The following is a 23,539-nucleotide window of genomic DNA, read 5'->3' on the forward strand; positions in this document are numbered from 1 at the left end:
TTCATTAATTTGGCCCAAGACCAACATCTGAAGTGTTCCAAATCTCGATCAAGTATCCAATCACCTTGATCTAGGTCCAAGTGATTCGCTCGTCCCGCTCCCCGCAAACGTCTTTTGTAGTTCCGGATGGAAGATTAAAAGCGGACATTGCTCCTGAAGAAAATATGAAAATGTATCGTACAACGGCGGACATCCAACCTATTGTTGCAGAAATGAATAGAAAAGAAGCCGAATGATGGAATCGCAAATGATTGAGACGGGGTATCTTCGCTCGATGATTCTGTTCTTTTACCAGGCCCAAACCTTGAGCTGTATCACGAATAGAAATATCAGTAATTGTGAAATGAAGGACCAAAAACAATAAAATAAAATAACAATGAGAGATTTTAACGCTTTCGGGGCACTTACAAGAGAATCCCAGGATCCAGTGCACAAACTGATGCCGTCATTGCTGACTCCAAGGCAGCTGACACGGTTTTCGTGGCCACTCAGAGAACCGACCTTGTCACCTCGAAGAACATCCCAGACCTGCGAACGTCAGCTTGCCCCCTGTTGTAATGAATAGTTGTATCGTGCACATACCTTGCACTCGAAATCATCATAACCGGCGAAGAGCAATCGTCCAGAGACTGAGAAAGCAACAGACGTGATGCCACACAGAATTTGATCGCTCTGAAGCAAGCGAGTCTTATTAGCTATGAACGCAGCAGGCATCATGAACAAGAACATGAGTTTACCTGGTAGATGTTCAATTCCCGATCCGCACGGATGTCGAAGAGACGGCAGGAGGTGTCATCAGAACCTGTCCCGAAAGCGTTTCCGTCGGGGAAGAATTGAATGGCGTTGATATCTGATTCGTGTCCGGCAAAAGTCTGAACGGCCTTTCCGGTACGGATATCCCAGAGCTTGGCGAAAGCGTCGCAGGCACCAGAAACAAAGATGTTCTGGTTCGTGGGGTTGATGCTGATCGACATGACATCTCCCAGGTGATCCGCGAACTCAGTCACCTTCGATCCTGACTCAATATCCCACAGCATGCATGTCATGTCACCAGATGAGGTGATAATGCGCCGGTCGTTAATGAAACGGCAGCACGAGAGGTATCCAGAGTGCCCCGACAGTTCCCGCGCGACACGGGTCGGGCCTTCGCGGGAAGAGAGGTTGTAGATAGAGCAGATGTTGTCGAGACCTCCACACGCAACGTAGTTACCACTTGGAGCATAAGCGCAGGTCATCACCCACGATGATCTCAAAGGGATGGCATGGACTTTGTTGGTGGTGTAGGCGTCCCAGATAATCAATTTACCGTCCTGCGAGGCGGACACTAAATGACGACGGTCAGTTGACCAGTGCATGGCGTAGATCTTGGCCAGGTGGCCCTTGAGCGTTCGTCGAGGCTTCATTCCGATGCGAGGTAAGGTGTCGGTCTGGTTCTGCGCAACCTGACGAACTGTTTAGGGGGGTCAGTAGCCGAAATGGAACAGGAGACATTCGCGAAAGCAATGAGAGTAAACAAGCTGCTGCCTTTCCAGAAATTCAAATTTCGCGAAAACTAATGGTTTAAAGGACTCGTACGGGTTGTATCTGCCAGCTCATCTTTTCTGCGCTTGATTTTGTCCTTGAGACCTTCAGCTTCGCGCCTGGCCGCGGTAATCTTGGCCTGCATCTGCTCGCCGCTCATATCGGCTGCCATTTCGACCGAGAAGGAGGTCCCTGGGATGGGAGATTTGGTAATTGAGGAAATAGGCGGGCTTGGGATGTGAAACGGAGTCGAAGGAGTCGGCGCTGTAAATCCCAGGGGATCGGATTGGGATGACCGGGAGAGGGGGCGGGAAGACGGCGGTAGGAAGGGAACGGACAGAGGAAGAGTTGAACGAGAGGGAGCTGCGGGAGGAGGGGGGTGATTGGGTGTGGAGCGAGAGTTACGGCGGAAGCGACCGAGTGAAGAAGAAAGTTTCGACCCGGGGCAGTAGTGGTTCGAGCTTTGAACGAGGCAGGGGTATCCGTGCCGAAGAAGAGAGTATTAAAGAGAGCAAGAGTTGTGTATGGTTATGATGAAAAAGAAATTATTATTATTATTACAAAGGAGAAGGGCCACAAAACCCGAAGGAAAGTCGATCAAAGGGAGGAGGAAAATAATAACGTTAATGTAGGGGAAACAAGTCGAGATGACACCGCCAGTAGCAACAGCAGTAATGGTTACTTACCAAGCAGTTAAGGGGAACTAGTACCTCACTACCACCGGCACTACGGAGTACCATACTCTAGGTAACAATACTATAATCAATCCATTACACTCATAGACATCGTAAGTTTTAAATCTATCTTCATTCTATCTTTATATCTTTTCCCTCTCAGTTTGCTTCATGTTCAGCAATGTGTCGACAAAACGGCCCCAGATGGTGGACTAATTACTGCAGTCATATTCACTCAGGTATTATTCGGGATGGCGATCAATTTGACAGTTCAGCTGTAGACAACGGTGAATTGACTGCATAGTTAGATAGTGTCTGCACCGTCGACACAGCGATGCTCTTTGTTGATGAATCACTACTTAGATAGACACCTAGATAGTAGATAATCTGCCGGACGTGATTTGCAGAAGGGCTACTTGTACATGCTCGCTAGGCCCAGACAGCACCTGCAGTAGCAGCTGAATAGAGTCATGAACGGCTTGGTAATAGACGGAGCCTCCTGGATGGATACGGAAAAAAAACCGCAGCAAACTTGATTGGCTGTCTGGACCCACGCCATGTATATCGTACTCCGTACGGAGTACGGAGTACAGAAGGTGGTTGTCCTGTAATTTGTATGGGTAAATTATCAAGGTTATTGCGGTCACTAAGACGCAGCCAGTGAAGGTTGGGGTCATTGATTGGTGATTGATCTTCCCAGAGTGGAGGAGATTGAGACATTCTAGTCTTCCAAAGAAATTGAGGGAAATATGGACCTGGTAATTGATTTTATTGTGGTGACGATGATAAGAAATATCAACTTAATAGGTACCTAGACTTATTATTAGTTGATTTGCCGAGCACAGAGGGGGAAAAAGGACCATCAGGCTGCAATGAATTCAAGAGTGCTCATAATTCGCTTCAGATATACTGAACAACATCAGTTGCGAATGCAGTGTGCTATCATCTAATTGAGGGCTTCAAATTTGACATGTCATGCCTGGCTCAGGAACTGATGACTGTTTTGATTAGAGCACGATCAACGTATGCTGCGTATTTCATTATCCAATTTGGCATGTACAATGCCGCTACAGATGAGTAGACAGGTACATACTTTGTATGGTGCGGGTGATCTGATAATCTTATGTATGTCATATCAGCAGCCATGGTACTCCGTACATTGCGATCCTTCCAATAAACCTAGATCCTGAGCATTATTTACTTCTTCCGATGTCCAGGTATATATGGAAAGTGAAACTAAGTCCGATTGAAATAGATATGTGGCCTCTCTTCAATGTACGGAGTAGTGCCATCTGGATCCAGCCCAAAGCTGTCAAATTATATACGGAGTAGACAGTATCTAGATATGGTATCGAAATTGATAATCCTTCAGCCTCACATTCGGCATTGTTCTCGGATGTTTTTCTTCTGCAGCTTCCAGCCCCTGGATCGTGCAGAAATACTTACTAAAAGTCCGGAGGTAGGAATGTATGAAAACAGATAGCCTCGGAGACCTGATCAGAGACAGGCTAGCGCTGCACCACATTACAACCCTTTTTATGACTCTCTCTGCAAGGACACGGGGGGAACAACTAACTATCTTGTTAACCTTCAATCTCCTCACAAAAGATATCTATCATTATAATCTATCATAACCTGACTTTACATTCTACTATACTATTTCAGTTGAAGAGATTTTGTACCAAAATTGCACTTGAACGCCTTGGCACACTGTGCCCCCGAGATGCGAGCCCACACGCTGCAGCGGGTCCCCTTTAAATTTGACTCCATACTGGAAATATCTTATCCACTTCGACACTTGGAAGGCAGCATCTGACTCCACTGTTGAATGATCGCTCATTGCTCAACCTTGGTCGTTCCTGAGTCCTGAGTCCTGACTAACCTCAAGTGCTACTACTACACACACTATTCCCAGTAAGGAGTACCCAGGTCCTAAGAACCAGCAGCGAACAAGCCGATGTTGGCGATCTGAGAATCAGGACTGTTTTGCCAAGCTCGGTCCAGTTCATGCATGAGTATAGACGTGAGTATCATGATCCAGCAAGCACTTTCATCATGACTCGACTGGTACATCTCTTGTTTTCTGTACTTCAAGGGCCAGGAGGCTCTTGTCAATGCAGACAAGAAAAAGTACACAGAGCCTATTTAATTTTTGCATGTTAAAATTGCAAGGATATCAACATTGCCGGTCCAGTATGAGGCCCGACAACGAATCAAGCCCGGTCGATCTGAGGACAGTTGATTATCCCGTCAGGCTTTTGAGGCATGAAGTAAACAGACTCTCAGGCATGACGCAGAAATACCACCCTGTATGAGCGAGAACAGAATGAGGCACAAGGCTGAGGTCTGCATTCTGGACTCCAGACGTTGAATGCTTGTATTATTACCGTGTTGATAGGCGGCTAGATGGATCCTTGTCGGCTGGTGCCCATACATGACGGATTTCTAAATATAAGCGCACTTAACTCTGATCTGCGCATCTGAAAGCACATACGGTTAAGAAGTATTCCATAGCCTCTCTTGGGCTACCTCGATTCCAATAAAGATCTGCCCAAACAGCTTGTGTGGGTTTCTTGGTCAAGTCCCAGGCTCGGTTAGATCACAGCAGCCTATCCAGATGCCGGATCGCTGTCGGCGCTTCACTGCGTACGGTCGTCAATGAATACTTTGCTGAACATGTAGAGAGGTACTTGCGAGCACTTCCTTCTCTCCCGGGTAAGATGACGAGCATCATTCATCATCCAACCCATAGAGAAGGACAAAGTACCTTGTATACTGCGAATGTCTGCTCCCTGTCAGTCAACTGGGGGGTTGATACCTCGCGCAGATATTCCTGGCGGCCCCTTTATCTAGGTATATCAAGCGATCTTTGCTGTTTACAAAGTATACATGATTACCCGATTATGCAATTACACGGACGGGAAGGGAAAAAAATTAAAAGGAAAAGGAAAAGAAGAGGTGGAAAACACAAGGCAAAAAGAAACATGGGATGAGCCGGGATTGAACCAGCGACCTCACGATTATGTGACTAAAGTGTTAACTTCAGTCGTGCGCTCTCCCAACTGAGCTATCACCCCATTTAATAATTTTGTCTTAGAGTTTTGACACTATGTACCGGAATATATCTCACACATAGATAACTACTCAACTAGTATTGATTTGTTCTGATGGGGATGGTCTGATTTCACTATACTCCAAACTATCCCATGTCCTATGTTTTGAAAAGTGGCAGTAAATATTATTAGACTATAGAGCTACCATGTTGTCAACCTGTACTCAGCCAAAATAAGATGACAATGGCAAAGAGAAGTAGATATTTGACCGTGTGCCAAATCATCCAATTGAACCATTGCCCTGTTTGTTTTTGGGTTCACATTCATTATAGTACTATGTCTTGTTGACTGCATAACCTAGTAGGTAATAGGTACTGAATCACCCTTTACCTCTCTGCAACGTGAATAAATTATTGGGCTTCAAGACTTGTAATAACCATGAATTAGCTCCTGGACCCCTCAAACCCCGCAGAATGTTCAGTGTCTCTCAGGAACCTACAGATCCCCAACAAATAGAGACCTCGCTTCTTTGTTTACCTGACACTAGTGGCACACTATCTTCTCCAATACTCCATTAATGTCGTCGTTTGTATATAGATCATTCTCCGTCATCTGTGGGTTAGGGAGGAGGTCTCTTCCCCGTCCGACTTGGATCAGTCGCTTGTACATCCCCGAGATGCTTTTGCTCGGGTCTCCTTAGCACCCCTTCATAGTAGAAAAGTTCGTTTCCTAAGAAAGCTCTGTGCTCCTGTGGGATATTCCATAGCGTCAGATTTTACTTGCGACCTTGGCTCATAACTTTGACCGGACAGTTGAATTGACGGTTTCTCAATTCTCTACTGGCCTGAAATTTCGGTCTTTCCCCTTGAATCCCTTGCATTACAGTCGTGGAATGACAACGCGAGGCTCTTTCCTCTCGTCCATCGTCTGGGCTGTTTTCGGTAACCCATCTAGTTCCTCTTTCTAGAAGGAATCGAATCAACCGAGCTTGCTATTCTACTTTCCTCCACACAAGCTCGCCCCAACATATCTCGATGATAGCAGACATATTTTGATAGAGATCACGAACGAGATCATCATGTGGCTTTTAGAGGCCATCTGTCCAGAGGTGAAGATAAATTAGTGTCTCCTTTCTGCGGCAAATCTGGTCAAATATGAATGGATTCTGGGACGAGAATCCCTTCTCGTGTAGCAGATAAATGGTTGGGTTGCTTGGGCCGTCGGTCTTATTACTGTGTGGATCTGTGACATAGACAGTTGGATTGGGGGCATGGTGTGCTATGGGGGCAGCGATGGGTTCAATGGGACGTGGGCAAAGTGAGCTGGTCAGTCAGTTCCACGCTGTCTCTAAGCACTGATCTCTTCACAAAGAAACTCATTGATCCGCCCTTCAGTTTCAGAGATGTGTTGTGGCCCTGCTTCTCCTCCACGAGTCAGCATGCATCCGAAGGCAAGGGGTCTGATATGACATACGATGCGGAAGTTCCCTTTCAAGCGTCCGTATCTGGGGCATGAGTCGCTGCAAGACTTCATACTCATCTTCATTCAGGAAATGGCTTGGATCCTCGATTGAATGTGTGGAAAGAACTGAAAGAGATGGGAATCTTGATCGTTCTCCACGGTGGGGTCAGCATATGAAGGKAGTTGCAGTCAGTATCAAGCTGTTGGGTGAGGTCCATGGACGAGGTGTGATATGTATAGAGGTGAGAGGGTCAATGGGTGAGAAGGACAGGAAGAGGAACAGGAAAATGACAATGCAAGAGAAAGGAGGAAATGAGTGAATGGGCTTTGGGAAATGGTGGTTGCCAGAGAGATTGATGACTGCCTTGACAAGAACCAATAAAATGTGGCCGCTTGAGATGCTCTAAGCTCGCAGTGGGAGAAAATGGCAGAATAAGTATGTATCCAAAGACCTATGGAGAAGTGAATCTGCAGATATGGAGCTAGAGGTGAATGATGCTGAGCTTATGTGCATGATGTATTGATATTCTTGTATTGGAAGGAAGAGGCGGTTATAATATGTATTTGTATATTTCACATACTCAACATAAAGTAGCAATCATTAATACTCACCGTGCAGGTGTCACATAGGCACTGTAGCCTCTCACTGCATCTATACTACTACTAATCCTACTCAAAGGTTGCCACATGCACTGATGTCAGAAACCCTAGTTGGCAGACCCCCTGTGACCTGCAGCAAAAAGCCACCAAAGAGCACCTCATACCGCACCTATGCAGGCAAGCTGTTTCCTTGTCAGATAACGCTGAGACTCTGTCCCTATAACTGTTTCTCCCTACTCCTAATTAATTTACATCTTTTGGTACTCTGTATCAGCCTTGTGCTGTACACTACTTACATTGTGACAATAATGGAAGGCTATGCATACCCTTCATGGTGCATTATTTTCCGGTCCACTACCATCAAGTGGGGTGATAGCTCAGTTGGGAGAGCGCACGACTGAAGTTGCACTTTAGTCACTTAATCGTGAGGTCGCTGGTTCAATCCCGGCTCATCCCATTTTTTTTTTTGTCTTCGCAATTCAGTATTTCTCTCTTAGTTTTTTAATTATCAGACCTTCTAAATTCTCCTATCGAGATTAGGGACTATCAGATGGGGTGATAGCTCAGTTGGGAGAGCGCACGACTGAAGTTGCACTTTAGTCACTTAATCGTGAGGTCGCTGGTTCAATCCCGGCTCATCCCATGTTTCTTTTTTGCCTTCTTTCTTAATTATATATCATACCGTTTCTTTCCATTTTTTTTCTTTTACTTTTTACTTTAAAATTTACCCTCTTCTTTCCTTCCCCCCTCTCTACTTGATTACTCTTCTATTCCACTAATTGTTTCGGTTATTGCCTTGATTACTTTTGGACAGTTAAGTACTGGCATCAATCGAAATTTAGGTTGAAGAAAGGTAAGCTTTACAACACATATCCTCCCACTGATCACATGATTAGTGGGAACATAAAGCCACCTTTAGCTTTCCACATATAGATAGAAAAACACAAATTTTTCCGTCCAATGGGGTGATAGCTCAGTTGGGAGAGCGTGCGACTGAAGTTGTACTCAGTCACCTAAATCGTAAGGTCGCCGGTTCAATCCCGGCTCACCCCAATTTTTTATTTTCGCTTCTAAATAGTACATATCACGTCCAGCAGCTACTACTAGGTCGGGCCTTGCTAGAAGTGTTCCACCCATACGAACTGCTTTCTTTTAAATATGTACCAGGCCCTTAGGTGTGTGTATACTCTCCCGCCTGCGCTATAAACCAACCCTAGAATCGTGGGTATCTGAAACGCAATGACAAGTCAGTCCGACGGGACGCAGACCTTCGATTTCACATTTTAATACAAAACCAAATTATCCCTCCACTTGCTTCACACACATCCCCAATTCCCTCTGCAGCCGACCATGTTCATCCAAGTAAGGAAGCAGGATATTCTCCCAATGGGCCTTCCCCTTGTATACCGACCTGGTCTTATCGCAGTTTCGAATCGCCTCGGCCAACCGTCCTGCGATGAAAGGATCTTTCGCGATCTTGAGGATCGTCTCGAAATAGGTGCGGATCGTAAGAATGGCCCTCAAACGGAGGAGACGTCGCAAAGTCTGTCGCTCGGATCGAAAATGGATCTCGTCGACGGTCAACCCTTGGCTGTTTGCCGTAGCCCATGCTGAACCCATACTGTTAGTTTTCGCATGCTCCTTCACATGATAGGTAGACAGTACGCACAAGCAACTTCGGTGCCGCTCTGATCCCCATCCGGTGAGACCAGTGGAGGCCATCATCGAGGTGGATGAAGAACTGCGGAAGACCTGGTCAGTCACGGTACGCTTGCAGAGGTGATTAGCATGGCTCACGTTATTTCGCTCCACGGGCCGCTCGGGCGCCAATTCCTTGAGAAACCGGTTCATGGACTTTTGCTATGTTGCGGCGTAGTGAGGCACGCCAGCATCGAAATGCAGCGTGTCCTGCGACGTGCAGTATTTCTCCCGGAGTTCTCCCCAGATAGACAGACAGCTGCTGCATCGAGATGATATTGGCCATCTAGCTCCTTAGTATGGTGGACGGTCCTGCGCTCGATAGGGCTGTCTTGCCTGGATTCCCGATCATCGGGACCAGATCATCCTGAACGAGCAGGGCAGATGTGACCATAGCCTCCGTTGGGGTTCCTCCAGACCGTCAGTCTATCGTCCAGTAGCACCAAGCATCATAACGCATACTCGCAAGGTATTGGAACTGTCGCGGGTCAAACAGTTGTGCAGGGTAGTGTCTTCCAACCGAAAGACTTCGGATAACGCTGGACGAGATATTTTACAAGCTTCCTCATAGACCTCAAAGCACGCATCTCCTCATAACAGCATTGTCCACGTACTTCCCAAGGCCATCGATGTCCTTCTCCAGCTCGGCCTTCTTGACTTCGTAGTACCGCGTGGAGTATGAATCCATCTCTATTCAGTTCTCCCAGTCAATCTCCGGATACCCCTGTAAAGTAAGTAATAATTTGAAATCGAATACTATGGTACTGATATACCTACTACCTTAAGATGATGATGATTAGATATCAACACTAAATTTAGTATTTATTATCCTTAGCATATGAGAGTACTGCTCTGTGGAGGTAGTGGCAATAGGTAATACATGTGGCAAACAGTAAAAGTCTCCAAAGGTCCACATCGTAGCTACAGTCCGCCGTACATGCCGACTCGATCGCAGGTGGAGGAAAGATACAGAAATCACTAGTCAGCGTATCTAAGATCATCACCAAGCAAATGAAGCGTCTTCCATCAACGACCTGAGTGCGTAGAGAGTAGACAGATAGTTTAGATAGTACCTTGGGGGTTGCTTGCTATTTATGAAACAAAAACTCCCCTTCTCGGTGCAAGTCTCCGCTTAGGCTCTGGCCCGACTCGGCTTCATAGTCAGACGCTCCCTGGTTCCGTTCGCTCACTCTCTCTCACTTTCTCCTCTTTTGATTTTGCCCCCCTCTCCGACACATAATCAAATCCTCCGCCAGACTTCAAATCCTCCAGCTCTTGGACTTTCATTTCTGTCATTATTTTGGTTTATACATATTCGCCCAACTCTTGTTGATGTCTTGTATTTGACTCTTGTCCTTCTTTCACCCCTGACACTTGTTTCTGCATTCTCATCTGAATCATCCTTCTCGTGGCTGCCCGCGGACACCACCATCAGGCTCTGACTGAAAGGACTGGTCTTGGCTCGATCAAAACTCCCTATCACTCTCCTCTCCTCCATCACTTTTCAGCTTCCTCATCTCCAGTCCATCAACGGGCCTGTTAAGGCTATTTGGTTCATATTTGCATCCTCCTATTTACCGCATGATTTTGTCACAATAACGACAAGCCTCTCGGTCCTTTTCTTTCTTCTCCAACCATCTTCATCCCAAGTACGCTTTCGTCAGCATTAGGGGTTGAGAGCGAGCGCCTTCCTTCCATCGAGCTACGAAAGTTCCCCATTTCGAACTACAGCTCTTCCTATCATCTCGGATTCTGCGAACTCTCCTGTCCATAATGCGGGAGGTGAACTTCAGCATTCCCAATGTCAACAAGGCCTCTGTCAATATTACGACAACCCTATATGACCGGCGGGCCCTCGATTGCACATCAACACTACCCCTCATAAATTCTCTCAATCATCTTGCCTATCTCACTACGTCCTCTGCCCGTATTCGCGATATCCTCACCGTCGATGGCGGCATTGAAAGACTCGTGTGCATACTCAAGGAAGGCCGGAGCAGGGACCTCATGGAGATGTGGAAGTGGAGTCTGGCCTTTCAATGTGTCGTGAATATCGGAGTGAGAGGTTCAGAAAGTGTGAGAACAAGGGTTGTCGAGGCTGATATGGTGCCGGTAATTGCAACGATTCTGGATAACTATATCAAGGTTGTCGACAAGGCACGAGCCCGAGCCGATTCCGAGTCTCAGAGACAGTCGTCCAGACATCATTCGAAAGCTGTGTCAACATCGAATGATGCCCCTGGACGTTCGTCCTTCCTGGAACAGTCATCGACAGCTGAACAACGCACCTCTCGTCGCCATGCCCCTCCTCCGAGTATCGAAATTCCACCCCAACCTTTCTTCCAGGAAAATCATGTCGCTGATTCGAACGTCCTGGATGTCACCTCTCCCCCCCGAGTGCCCATGACCTCCCCTCCTGAGAGAAGCACCTTTGGACAAGACATACACCACCATAGAACGAACGACGGCCGCTTTGCGCATGTCAACCATCGACACAGGATGCAGCCTTTGGCTACAGCATTGCCTTCGATGGACGCTGCTGATGGCTTCGGTCTGCGGCCCGTGCGTGATAATGAGCGGTTACCAAGCATGCTTCCTGGTTTCCACACCGGACTCACTTCTCAGCCAGATTCTCCGACTACCCCCAATGCTCCCGTACAGCCTCGAAGCAGTGCACAGGCTACAATTGCGAGGCAACGTCCGTCGTTGAGACAGCAGCAGTCGGCATCGGGCGAATCCGATGACGGAAACGGAGACGGTTCTACAATGGATGAGGATCCTGCTTCCACAGACGCAGCTGAGCCTATCGTTGGACTGCAGAACAGAATGGATATCGATGACGTCGGCGAGAGAAACACGATACTAGGCGGCGTTTCTGACTCTCACGATCTCACAGTAACAGATCCTTCCGAAGAGCAGGAAGCCGAGACCTTCAACATTACACACCGTTCCACAGTGGATGGCAGCATGATCAATACCGACAACGCCCAAAATAACGCCACTCTGGGGTTATCCCCTACCCAGGCAGCTGATAACGCCAACTCTCCCGCCCTTGTTCCAAGCCCTTACTCTCTATACTTTCGCGATCGAACAACCACAGCCGCTCATGGTGTTTTGACAACTATGCCTCGGGACGAGGACGTTCTCATGTCCCTTCAACTCTTGGCTTATGTCTCCAAGTACTGCAACCTCCGGTCCTACTTCCAGCATTCTCATTTTGTGCCCAAACTCAAGATTGATCGCGAACTTCAAATGCTAGACGAAGGAACATCACCAATTGAACTTCCTGAAGAAGAGGATGAGTATTTGCTTCCTGATGATGTCAACATCTTCCCTCTGGTTGAGAAATTCACCGTTCGTCACCACTCAAAAGATATGCAATACTGGGCTTGCGTGGTCATGCGGAACCTTTGCCGTAAGGACGAGTCCAGAGGAGGTATCAGGCAATGTGCATACTACAAGTGCGGAAAATGGGAGGAGTTTCAGCGTCAATTCGCAAAGTGCCGCCGTTGCCGCCGCACCAAATATTGCAGCAAAGATTGTCAAAAAGCGGCGTGGGTTTATCATCGTCATTGGTGCCACACCACGCCCTGATATGAATGGACGGAATTACCACTACCCAAATAATGCATTCTGGCCTGCATAGCGTCATATTTGTCACCCATTTCCAGTGTCTTCCCCACCCTTTTGGCGAAGTTCTATTTACCCATGCATGGCATTTCAGAACTTGGCGGCGTTACCTCTCATCATAAAGATACCTTTTGTATGTCGTCTATGCCTTCTTTGCAACGGTTTACCCTCTATCATTTGGTCTACGCATTTTTCGATCTTGTCTCATTGACTTTGGGCGCGATGCCCTACATGGAATACCTCTAGCGCTCATGATTCTGCATATCTGTCCTAGTCAACTCATTAGTCTTGTTTCCATTGTCTTCTACTTACAATTTAGTGACGCTGAATTCTAATTGTTATCATGATTTCCCTTTGTCTTAGTTGAAGGCCAGTAAACTTGGTGCGATCTTTTGAACTAAACTTCCCATATTGCCCTCTCTCTTTGTGTCAGATCAACCACCAAGTGCCATGTGCGGTGTAAAATATACAGGGCATGCGGTGCCTGTTTAACGGGAGTGATTGATGTCCGTGCATCTCACATTGTTGGTTTCTTTCCTAACTGACCACGCCTATCTGCTTCCTTCACTCTTGAAAATCGACACTAGCGGTTGTACTGAAGCACTTCCAGGGTAAATCAAGAGTAGACCTGATGGGTTTTAAATCAACAAGCTCCACGCCGAGCCAGCTCTTGCTATACACCTTTTCTGACAACACCGTACAGAACGTCACTCCTTCTGGAATCCGTATGTGGCCGCCAGTCTCGATTCGAGATGTTCGTAAGCCGTCAAAGCCCGCTTCCCCGGCGCCATGTTCCCTGCTCCGCCACCGAAGCCAACCTGTTCATTGATAATGCCGTTCTTTTTGCAAAACTCGCGATGAGCGACTACAGCTTCACTAGGTACTGGAACCAACTCCGTGGTATCCACCGGATGACAGAAGTAAGCAATACTATATCTGTCCTGCGGGTTGGGGCTACGCTGTTCAGACAGGGGGAACACGACACGGTGGATCGTCGACTTCAGTAGACCGTCGGTCCAGTAACTCAGCAGATCACCAATGTTTACCAGAATAGGCGGGAACGGGTAGGCACTGGCATCCTCTGCTTTGCCCGGCTGCACGGGGACAGGAGCCCAGGAGCCATCTGGCGTCCGGATCTCAAGACCTGGCTGCCCGGGCCGCTGGAAGAGAAGGGTGATACTGCCGTAGTCGGAGTGGGCGCCAGCGCGCACGTCGACGTCGTGCTGGTAGGAGGACGTCGCGGGAGAGAAGATAGATGGGTAGTACAGGTAGCGGAGGATGCAGCCTGTGGGACCGTTCTGGGGGTCATGGCGGGATGTAAAGAAGTCGTTCGGGATCTGTGAGATTGCGATTAGCAGACAGCGTGGAATGACTGGTTAGTATCTCCAACCTGGAGGCCGAGAGCTAGTAGCTTCAAGATGCGATTGCAGGTCTTGTTGCAGAGGGAGGCGAAATGCCCAATCTCGGCCTCGTGCGGGGCCAGCGATGGGGGGAGGGGTTGCTGCGCTTTCCCGTCCTTGAATTCGCCAAAGTTCATGGCCCTGTAGTTATTCGTGAGAACAAGCCGAAGAAGTATTGTGATCCGGGGCTAGGGGCGTACTCCTTGAAATCACCAGTCTATATAGCATGCGCCGTGAGGCGCACTCCAGTCAGCCTTCTGAAGGGTGTACAAGGTCGGAGGGAGTGGTTTACCCTTTGATGCTCTGGATCAAGAGTTTCAATGTGCATGCCTGACCAGCCACGATTCTACACGCGACCAACATCAATGTCAATTTAACGATCGTATACATTGAAAATCGGGTAGGACAAACATTAGGAGTAATACGGCAAGTGGCCTTCTCCTCAGCAGGAGAGGCAAAGAAAGCTTTCGACTACAGGCTCTGTCAACCCATGATTTTGATTGACGATCGATGGGCAATCTACCAGCTCAAACGCTCTATTCACATCCTCGGCCGCGAAATCGGTGCCTTTGCTGTCAACGTACAGAAAGCCGTACTTGGCGGCCGCGTCGAGCATGGCCTTACCTACATTGGGGTCGGCGGGGTTGGAGATGTCGATGATGGGGAGTTCAATAGGCGGTCCTACCGCGGAAGTCTCTTCCATTTTGACCTAGCTGGAGATAGAAGTATGATGCTAGTAGGTGGACAGGTGGATTGGTGAGAAGAATTGCGAATAATCCCAAAGTATGGACTGGATAACCTAGGGGACTAAGGACTATATGTAAGTGAAATAGCCGAGAGATATGCTCTAGATACGAGACCCATTTAAGGGTACATTGCCGGCCGAGTTTATGCGATTGTCATAGACTTGATCCTATCGGTCTTATCTCGCCCTGTGAACGGGGCAAAGGCCGCAAAGCGATGTTGCCAGCCTTCTATTGTCTGATAGAATCACATTAGGAATTCGGTCGGTTGGTCTCTTAATGTAGGATATGGTTACTGAGTGAGGTAGTAAGTAGTACCTGAGCGAGCAATGGACTACTTTGTCATGATACCTGCCTTAGGCCAGGCATATCCCCATCCTGTTCTCAGGACGGTTTGAGTGGCTTCAACTTCTACCAACGAGATATAACTCTTTCTTAGTCGGATTTTGGAGCCATTCCTCGTGCATGGATTTGATTGACTGCTTGGTTTGGTGGATTCATAACGCAAGGAGACTCTTTTTTAATGCCAATTCATTCTCGCAGATTAGCACGAGTCAATGACATATATCGAGAATGTCTCCACCGCAGTTGCTGCTGCTGCTTACACCCATAGTGCCATGAGGCATTGGTAGTTGTCTGATGTCGAATCTCGAGATCCCTGCAGGTCAACATGCCACCGCGGTCAAGAGCTGCTGGTGATCTTTGTGTCTCGACCTCTGAGAAGTTTACGTGGTGTACTTCACCCCATTGCTGCCAGGGCACTGTTTACGAAAAGCCTTCGCGTGCTCATCTGCTTTTCCACAAGCGATCAGATCCAGGTCATTGCTAACTGCGACCTTGGACACAGGAGATACTCGTCCAGTGGTCCTTGGTAGTTGCTTGAAGATAAATTAAATGGTATCAGAGGAATATTTCAGGGGGAAGTGTTATCACCTCGTTTCGAGGTTTAAAAGAAGAACGAGCTCTGGACGTAGGGGTGTTGATATCCTAGATCAAACTTCCTGTCATATCAATGTACCTGCATGCTGGTCAAGCTATATATATTTGACGCGGACGACTGAGCTAAGAAGACTTTGTGAGAGACGAGTGGACCCGCATGGTATGAATGCACTGGAACTGATATTGATCTATCAAGAAAATTGCAACCTCAGAATGTGTCTGAAGTATTTGACATAGGTTGTGGTGTAACTGATTGTATTCTGTAGATAGAGTGCAAGTCGGAAACATTGATCTCCGCTCCCCCGTGATTTCATTCAATATTGCTCAACCCAAATTGTCGCAAAGGCACGCGGAGCTTGAGCGACACCTCACCACTTGGGCAAGTCGTCTCTTCTACACTCTCCCTTCTTCCTCCCTCGCTCGTTTTTTCCCTCTTTTACTCTTCTCCGCCCCCCTGCCCTGTTCGGGCTCTCTATGCCTGGCATTGGGTCCTTCATCTCTTTTCCGTAACAAACAGCTCCAGCTTTCAAGCCATGCCGAGTAAGGCGACTCCTACAGACCCCTCCGAGCTCATACGTGGGCGAACTATTGCATGAAGCTGACTGGTATCACTTCTCTCACTATTAGTCCGGCCACTTGATGAATGGGCCTCTGCCCGCACTCAGTCACTTCCTCTCTCCGCTCTCAAAGGGGCTGTCATCGGCATCGATGCGTCGCACTACATTTCCCAGCACCTTCTCCACCACTCGACACGCGAGCCTTTACTGGTCGCTCTGGGCGGCTTTCCGTTTGCGCTTAAGACCAATATTGAGAGAGAGTTACAGAGTTTCAAGGAACTGGGTGTGGCCTGTCTTTTCGTTTTCAACGGCCTAGAGTTTGGGAAGAAGGACCAGCGACCCCACGTGCCGACAGAGTCATTGCGAGCTTTTGAACAAGCCTGGGAGCTTTATGACCAACAACAGGCGGATCAGGTAGTTGACGCATTCAGTGGCGCGGGTAAGACTTCCATTCTGCGTCCTCGTTATTCCTGTTTACTGGTTTGCGCTGACAACGCTCCGCCCACTCCAGGCACACCGCGACCTGACTCACTTTACAGATTTTTGCAGCGCATCCTGTACCAAAATGGGGTTGACTTTATCGTGGCGCCGTACAGTGCCGCGGCTCAGGTAAGAAAGTGACCGTCGGAGAGATTGACTGGCAACGGCTCGGTTTCTTACTTCTCATCTCTGATAGCTCTCCTATCTTGCCAAGGGCTCCAATCCCCTCATTGATGCGGTCTTTGGGCCCTCTGAAGCACTTCTCTTCGACATTGACAAACTAATCACTCGGATGGATGTCGAGTCTTCTCAGTTTTTCTGGATTACCAAACAAACTTGCCAAGATGAAATGGGTAGGCTATCAAATGACCAGTTCCTCGATTTCTGCCTTTTATTGGGCTCATCGTTCCTGCGAACTTTCCCGGGCTTCGAAAACCCAACATTTCCGGGAAAGAGCGTCAGCATTCGTGATGCTCTTCCGATATTCAACCAAGCGGGTCGAAATGCACTAGCTCTATGTGCTCAGTTCGAAGAGGACCGTCGCGTGCAGGAACTTCAATATGCCGATGCTTACAAGCGCGCATTCATGACGGTGAAGCACCATGTGATCATGGGCGTAGATGGCAAGGTCGCACCTATGGATTCGGAGAACGCCCCGTCCGATATGCATGAACTGATCGGCCAGCGACTGCCTGAAGAGCTTTATTTTTACCTCTCCAAGGGCATCATAGGTCCTGAAATCCCGAACTATCTAACATCTGGCGAGGTTCAAATCTCCCTTCCATTGGGAGTGGAAGATACTGAAATATATCGCCAAACTGTGAGCAGCACGCTCACTCCAATTACGACTCAATCCATCTGTTTACTCTCGAATTCCCTTCACCGGTTCTACCAAACCAAATTGATCAATATACGGACATGGTTTGATGAAAAGTCGGACAAGTCCATCACTCTGAAAACCCTTCCTTCTGTCAAGGAAACCATCCAGGCGTGGAAGATTCGCTCTGACCAGCTGCCCGACGGAGTAAAGAAGCTACAGGTCGGTTCGGCATGTTACCTGCATGACAAGATTGAATTGTGCTGACAAGTGACCAGAGCACCTCCTCGCCGCTCAAGTTTGCTGTACAGAGCGTGCAAGATCCCGAATTCGGAGCCAAGTCTTTTGCATCGTTCAAGGATGCTCAAGTGAGTCTACCCAAGCCTCTTATTATCGGATTAATCTCTATAAATGGTTCTAATGATCAAAAGCCGCTATCATCGCAGGACGAAATTCTTGCCAACGTCTACTGGAGGTTCCTGCAATTGCGAGGCTACATTGATGAGAAGCACCGACTCACCTCATGGGGTGTATGCCTCGACCAAGCACTTTCCGTCCTTGACCCAGCCGATAATTTGGAAGAGGCGACGTTCCTCGCCGTTGAAATGGTCCGTTTCGGACTTCTGAATTCCAAAGAGTGGTTTTCTCATGTCTCAGGAGGTCCGATGAGAGGTTCCGGTGAGTTGATTGTGCTTGATTGATGCCTCGATGCATACCTTACTGATCTCGCCTCTCCCGCTAGATGACGACAAGAAGTTCAATACCCTGATCTCACGTGTGGCTTGTATCGCTAAGATACAACACAAGAATATCGGCTATTCAGGGCCCCTCAGCAGGCAATTGCTCTGTTACCGCTCTCTTATTTCTGAKGTCCGCTCCACATTGAGAAATCTGATCGAAGTTGTTCTAGCTAGCCTGCTTCTTAGCGGAGATGCCAGCAGAGATCGGAATGACTGGACCGAAATGAGTGTCAAGTAAGGCTTATATCATGCTTCACAAAGATCGATGGCGCTGACCTCCTAGACTCCCATTCATCGACGACAATGACTGCGGTCTCGGAATTGCAGTGCGCACATATCTCGATGATCTGCCCCTGCAGGCGGACCCAACTTCGCCGGAGGCACGGTTAGAGGTGAAGTCTAAGGGTAAAGAATGGTTTCAGCACAGTGACAGCTTTACGAGCAATCTGGAAAAGGCTTTCAAGCTCTGGGATGCGGTGAGTGCCAAATAATCGAAACCATTTCACCGCGTGAGCTGATCTTTCTCTTCTATATCAGGTTTATAAGGGCACGCAGAACGCGAGTAAAGAATTCAAGGACGTTCAGTTGTGGAAGGAGGCAAATGAATGGTTGTCGGGGAGGCGATAGTTGTTAAGCTGTACTCAGCAGATAGGGCTAAGGGGCAGTTGTGGAACTGCAATCTCACGAATGAAATCAGAGTCTACGAACATCAACAGCGTTATCACTTGTCAGCAATGGTGATTGACCGAGAGACTCTTCTGGTGAAGGTAGGAATCTAAAGGGACTGTAACTCTTAAACACTTTCCTGGCCACCTGCCATCTCTACATTACCTAGGTGACATACTCATACACGTTGTCACATTTAGACCTATGCTAAAACATCTTGATTGACGGAGTCCATTTGGCGGTTGTATGAATTGTGGTTTGTAATTTCTTCCAAGTATAGATAGATACCAAGTGTCCTCTTCCGACCCGCTGATAAATCCGCTGTGATCTGCGGTGATAGCGGAGCTTACGGTGTGGGATCCATACGTCGGGAGGCGACTTACACCACCTTCAACTATTTGAGCTGATTTGGTTGAAGGCAGTAATCGCAGCTCTTCTACCATTGAGACAGTTCGTACAGAATATTGTCCAATATCTTGTGTTTTTGATTGAGGATATTTCGGCTCCGCTTCTTCTATCACACAAGCCACCATGGCTCGGTTGAGCTTCCTGCTTGTGAGCTGCCTCACACTGCTCGTCGGTATCGCCAGCGCCACTTCAGCTGTCATTGATCTGCTTCCCAAGAATTTCGACGATGTCGTCCTCAAGTCCGGAAAGCCCGCTCTCGTTGAATTCTTCGCCCCTTGGTGCGGCCACTGCAAGACCCTCGCACCCGTCTATGAAGAGCTCGCTCAGGCTTTCGATTTCGCCAACGACAAGGTGACTGTGGCCAAGGTGGATGCGGATGAACACAGAGATCTTGGAAAGAGATTTGGTGTCCAGGGATTCCCGACCCTGAAGTGGTTCGATGGCAAGAGCGACAAGCCTGAGGACTACAAGGGTGGTCGGGATCTGGAGAGCCTGTCTGCGTTCATTACGGAGAAGACGGGCATCAAGCCTCGTGGACCAAAGAAGGAGCCTAGCAATGTTGAGATGTTGACTGAGTCTTCGTTCAAGTCTACCATTGGCGGTGACAAGAATGTGTTGGTTGCTTTCACTGCGCCTTGGTGCGGACGTGAGTTCTTTCTTTTCGATATTTCCTCTTTTTTTCTGCTTCGTCGGACTGAGCTAATATGCCTCGGCGTTTACAGACTGCAAGAACCTTGCCCCTACTTGGGAGACCCTCGCCAATGACTTCGCACTCGAGCCCAACGTTGTGATCGCCAAGGTCGACGCCGAGGCAGAGAACTCCAAGTCTCTCGCCAAAGAACAAGGCGTCACCGGATACCCCACCATCAAGTTTTTCCCCAAGGGCTCAACCGAGCCCATTGCTTACACCGGTGCTCGTTCCGAGGAGGCCTTCATCGAGTTCCTGAACGCCAACGCCGGTACTAACCGTGCCGTTGGTGGAGGTCTGAACGAGAAGGCCGGCACTGTCGCCGCTCTTGACGAGTTCATCACCAAGTACGTCTCGTCGCGCAATGCCAAGGAGCTGGTTGCGGAGGTTAAGAAGGCTGCCAAGGGTCTTCAGGACAAGTATGCTCAGTACTATGTTAAGGTGGCTGAGAAGATCAGCCAGAACGAGGAGTATGCCAGCAAGGAGCTGGCTCGTCTCAAGAAGATCCTTGAGAAGGGTGGCTCGGCCCCCGAGAAGATCGACGATATTGTTTCTCGCAGCAACATCCTGCGCAAGTTTGTCGGCGAGAAAGAGACTGATGCCAAGGACGAGCTGTAGATTATTCCACTGGTTCAAGAGTGTAAGATTGCACGGATTTGGAGATCATGGACGGACTTGTTCATTTATACTTCTGGTCTATGAAAATATGTGCCTGGAAACTCCGTGATGCAAAGAATGTAGAAACAATGGGTAGACCCAAGAGGAACAACAGTTCAAGAAATATATAACAACAGGCATCTATTCCTCAAAATTTCAATAGGGTATCTCTCAATACGTGAGACATTAATACAACAAAGTACAATTGCGCATCTGCCACCCGTTCAAATGGATGCATCGCTCAAGAAATACTTAACCTATAAACTCCATTCCGCACGGAAACAGACCACCAATGCAATAACATGCTATGGAATCGAAAGGCCACACTTTATACGCATGCACGAAAGTCATTTGGTCGGAGACGAGGCTGTTGCCGCCGCCGTGCCGCCCGCAATAGTCAAGGAAGCTTCCAGCTCGTCGAGGCGCGTAGCCATATCGTCCACTGGAAAAGTACAAGTCAGTATCGTGTATAGCTAGCCTAGTGATAGATTCCATGTACGAGGCAAACGAACATTTTGCGAACACCTCCCGCGACACATTGTCGAACTTGTGTTGTAATTGGTCTAGGAGGTCGTCGACAGCTGCTGAGAACTGGCCTTGTGCGTCGGAGCTCTGCATTGCCTGTAAGCGACAATTTATCATTGATAATATGACCGGTTAACGAACCTGTTGCGATCTCAGAGATTCCCCGGTGGGAGGGGTGACGGCCTCTGATGTCGAGATGGATTTGCTATCTTCTGCCATGGTGTTTTGATAGTGGCGTTTCGGCAGGGAACGGAGAAGCCAAGTTTGAGACGCCAGTAAATTACTGTCCGAGTTTCGAGAATAAATGCTATGTATGCACCGAAGGTCAATCGCAAAGGTGATGTTTATTGTCCTATATACTATTACTCCCGGCGCTGATATCCAGATTAAGACGATAAGATGCCCGAGGATCAATTGTTTCTCCTGATCGCCGAGGTGATCTAGGCTAAATCTAGACTAGTTCTGGCTTATCTTAACTGCTAACCATATCTGGCCTAGCGGAATCCCAAAAAAATTCCCGTAGTTTCCTGATCTGAAAGTCTGGCGCGGTGCTCGACTGTAATTGCAAGCTTGCAGTCGAACACTCCTCTAGACCTTTATTGTGATTTTCGCTTTCATAAAGAAAATGCCTAAACGCAGCAAGTTACTCCAGGCACTTGATGCCCACAAGGGCCGAGACTACGATGCAGAGAAGCAAAAGAAATTAGTTAAGGCGGCAGAGAAGAGAAAAGCGACAAAGAAGACGGATACAGGAGATGATGAGAATAAGGAAGAGGAGACTGTTGAAACAAATGGCAAGGTATGTTGGAGTCGAGACATAAGAGCGTTCGGATCAAATTTGCTAAACCAATTGCTTGCGTGTGCACAGACTGAATCGGCGGATTTGAAATCCAAGAAGCGCAACGCTCCTGAAGATGGAGAAGAAGACGGATCAAGCGGCAATGAGGATGAAGAGTCGGATAAAGAGGGTGCTGGAGAAGGGGAATCCGACGAGGAAGACGAAGACGAGGAGGAGGAGGAAGAAGAAGAAGAAGAAGAAGAAGACATTCCTCTATCCGACTTGTCCGAAGATGAAAGAGAGGATGTGGTTCCTCACCAGCGCCTCACGATCAACAACTCTGCTGCTATCAACGCATCTATTAAACGCATTTCCTTTATCACCTCCCAGACGCCGTTTTCAGAGCACAATTCCCTAGTTTCGAGAGAGCCGATCGAAGTCCCCGACCCCAACGACGACCTGAACCGAGAATTGGCTTTCTACAAGGTTTGCCAGGCTGCCGCTTCAGAGGCCCGTAACCTGTTGAAGAAAGAGGGTGTTCCGTTCACTCGGCCCGGCGACTATTTTGCGGAGATGGTCAAGACTGACGAGCACATGAGCAAGATTAAGAAGAAGCTTTACGATGAAGCTGCTGCGAAGAAGGCTGCCGCGGAAGCCCGCAAGCAGCGGGATCTGAAGAAGTTTGGAAAGCAGGTGCAAGTTGCCAAGTTGCAACAGAGACAGAAGGAGAAGCGCGAGACCCTCGAGAAGATCAATGAGCTGAAGAAGAGTATGTTATCCGTCCTTTTCACGTAGGTTCCTGAAGAAATTACTAACATGTTTCTCTCATCTACTAGAGCGCAAGGCTGATAAATCTGGCATCACGGACAATGACAACGATCTATTCGATATCGCCATCGAGAACTCTGACAAACCCGACAGCCGCAAACGTAGTCGCGGCAATGAGGGCGGCGGACCCTCAATGAAGCGCCAGAAGAAGAATGAAAAATACGGCTTCGGTGGTAAGAAACGGCACTCCAAGAGTGGTGACGCTATTTCTAGCGGCGACCTGCGTAACTTCTCGGTCAAGAAGATGAAGGGTGGCTCCAAGAGACCTGGAAAAAGTAAGAGAGCGGCGGCAAAGGGCCGGTCCTAATGACTAGTTACTTTTGATTGTTCCACTATTTCATTGTCTATTTGTCTTCGGCTGGGGATTCAAAAGCAGAGACTATTGTTTGGCGTTCAAAAAATCGTCTGTCTTCACTTGTCCTGTTAGATAGCTGTCCAGACAGAACTTGGACTTCCTGACCATCAATGTCAAGTCCTCCATGTATATTGATCAATCTCAGACATGCCCTTCAAAGGAAATAATCTTCTCGCTGCGCTTCATATTGCGATTTTGTATGGGATATATACTCTGCTTCCCCATGGATGCTAATTATTTCCACTTGGTATCATTCGAAGCGCTCATGTCTATCACAAATATCCTTTGGTATCATCATCAATCAATCCACAACGCCGCGCT

At 48.1% G+C, this 23,539-nt stretch overlaps 8 protein-coding genes and 4 non-coding genes across 12 annotated transcripts; 7 read left to right on the forward strand and 5 right to left on the reverse strand.

The window, feature by feature from the left end:
• Positions 1 to 288: 288 nt before the first annotated feature.
• On the reverse strand, positions 289 to 1,693 carry Asppvi_005028 (WD40 repeat domain-containing protein; the record flags this gene model as incomplete). The annotated part of the gene is made up of 5 exons (XM_043300966.1): positions 289 to 309; positions 409 to 528; positions 583 to 672; positions 738 to 1,450; positions 1,576 to 1,693. The coding sequence occupies 5 exons, from the start codon at positions 1,691 to 1,693 to the stop codon at positions 289 to 291; spliced, it is 1,062 nt and encodes a 353-aa protein (XP_043156901.1).
• Positions 1,694 to 5,180: 3,487 nt separating this feature from the next.
• Positions 5,181 to 5,272, reverse strand: Asppvi_005029. Its single transcript has one exon. It is a non-coding gene; the product is annotated as a tRNA-Phe (tRNA).
• A 2,403-nt stretch (positions 5,273 to 7,675) lies between these two features.
• On the forward strand, positions 7,676 to 7,766 carry Asppvi_005030. The gene has a single exon. It is a non-coding gene; the product is annotated as a tRNA-Phe (tRNA).
• Positions 7,767 to 7,861: 95 nt separating this feature from the next.
• Positions 7,862 to 7,952, forward strand: Asppvi_005031. Its single transcript has one exon. It is a non-coding gene; the product is annotated as a tRNA-Phe (tRNA).
• A 319-nt stretch (positions 7,953 to 8,271) lies between these two features.
• Positions 8,272 to 8,362, forward strand: Asppvi_005032. Its single transcript has one exon. It is a non-coding gene; the product is annotated as a tRNA-Phe (tRNA).
• A 246-nt stretch (positions 8,363 to 8,608) lies between these two features.
• Asppvi_005033 (uncharacterized protein) lies at positions 8,609 to 9,160 on the reverse strand (the record flags this gene model as incomplete). Its single annotated transcript, XM_043300967.1, has 1 exon — positions 8,609 to 9,160. One exon carries the CDS (start codon positions 9,158 to 9,160, stop codon positions 8,609 to 8,611), a length of 552 nt encoding a protein of 183 aa, XP_043156902.1.
• A 1,620-nt stretch (positions 9,161 to 10,780) lies between these two features.
• Positions 10,781 to 12,601, forward strand: samB (MYND-type zinc finger protein MUB1; the record flags this gene model as incomplete). Its single annotated transcript, XM_043300968.1, has 1 exon — positions 10,781 to 12,601. One exon carries the CDS (start codon positions 10,781 to 10,783, stop codon positions 12,599 to 12,601), a length of 1,821 nt encoding a protein of 606 aa, XP_043156903.1.
• A 743-nt stretch (positions 12,602 to 13,344) lies between these two features.
• On the reverse strand, positions 13,345 to 14,740 carry Asppvi_005035 (putative oxidoreductase, 2OG-Fe(II) oxygenase family; the record flags this gene model as incomplete). Its single annotated transcript, XM_043300969.1, has 6 exons — positions 13,345 to 13,974; positions 14,028 to 14,178; positions 14,238 to 14,254; positions 14,330 to 14,383; positions 14,449 to 14,508; positions 14,561 to 14,740. 6 exons carry the CDS (start codon positions 14,738 to 14,740, stop codon positions 13,345 to 13,347), a joined length of 1,092 nt encoding a protein of 363 aa, XP_043156904.1.
• Positions 14,741 to 16,252: 1,512 nt separating this feature from the next.
• Asppvi_005036 (MKT1 family protein) lies at positions 16,253 to 18,940 on the forward strand (the record flags this gene model as incomplete). Its single annotated transcript, XM_043300970.1, has 9 exons — positions 16,253 to 16,295; positions 16,347 to 16,715; positions 16,788 to 16,885; positions 16,953 to 17,795; positions 17,852 to 17,941; positions 18,005 to 18,251; positions 18,316 to 18,547; positions 18,597 to 18,789; positions 18,851 to 18,940. The coding sequence occupies 9 exons, from the start codon at positions 16,253 to 16,255 to the stop codon at positions 18,938 to 18,940; spliced, it is 2,205 nt and encodes a 734-aa protein (XP_043156905.1).
• Positions 18,941 to 19,510: 570 nt separating this feature from the next.
• On the forward strand, positions 19,511 to 20,693 carry Asppvi_005037 (protein disulfide isomerase family protein; the record flags this gene model as incomplete). The annotated part of the gene is made up of 2 exons (XM_043300971.1): positions 19,511 to 20,033; positions 20,110 to 20,693. The coding sequence occupies 2 exons, from the start codon at positions 19,511 to 19,513 to the stop codon at positions 20,691 to 20,693; spliced, it is 1,107 nt and encodes a 368-aa protein (XP_043156906.1).
• Positions 20,694 to 21,079: 386 nt separating this feature from the next.
• On the reverse strand, positions 21,080 to 21,476 carry Asppvi_005038 (heat shock factor-binding 1 family protein; the record flags this gene model as incomplete). The annotated part of the gene is made up of 3 exons (XM_043300972.1): positions 21,080 to 21,174; positions 21,245 to 21,344; positions 21,399 to 21,476. The coding sequence occupies 3 exons, from the start codon at positions 21,474 to 21,476 to the stop codon at positions 21,080 to 21,082; spliced, it is 273 nt and encodes a 90-aa protein (XP_043156907.1).
• Positions 21,477 to 21,882: 406 nt separating this feature from the next.
• Asppvi_005039 (EBP2 family rRNA-processing protein) lies at positions 21,883 to 23,170 on the forward strand (the record flags this gene model as incomplete). The annotated part of the gene is made up of 3 exons (XM_043300973.1): positions 21,883 to 22,056; positions 22,126 to 22,804; positions 22,872 to 23,170. The coding sequence occupies 3 exons, from the start codon at positions 21,883 to 21,885 to the stop codon at positions 23,168 to 23,170; spliced, it is 1,152 nt and encodes a 383-aa protein (XP_043156908.1).
• Between the last annotated feature and the right edge of the window lie 369 nt (positions 23,171 to 23,539).

Source organism: Aspergillus pseudoviridinutans (assembly GCF_018340605.1).
Source record: "Aspergillus pseudoviridinutans IFM 55266 DNA, scaffold_3, whole genome shotgun sequence".
In the NCBI taxonomy this organism is placed as follows: Eukaryota; Fungi; Ascomycota; class Eurotiomycetes; order Eurotiales; family Aspergillaceae; genus Aspergillus; species Aspergillus pseudoviridinutans.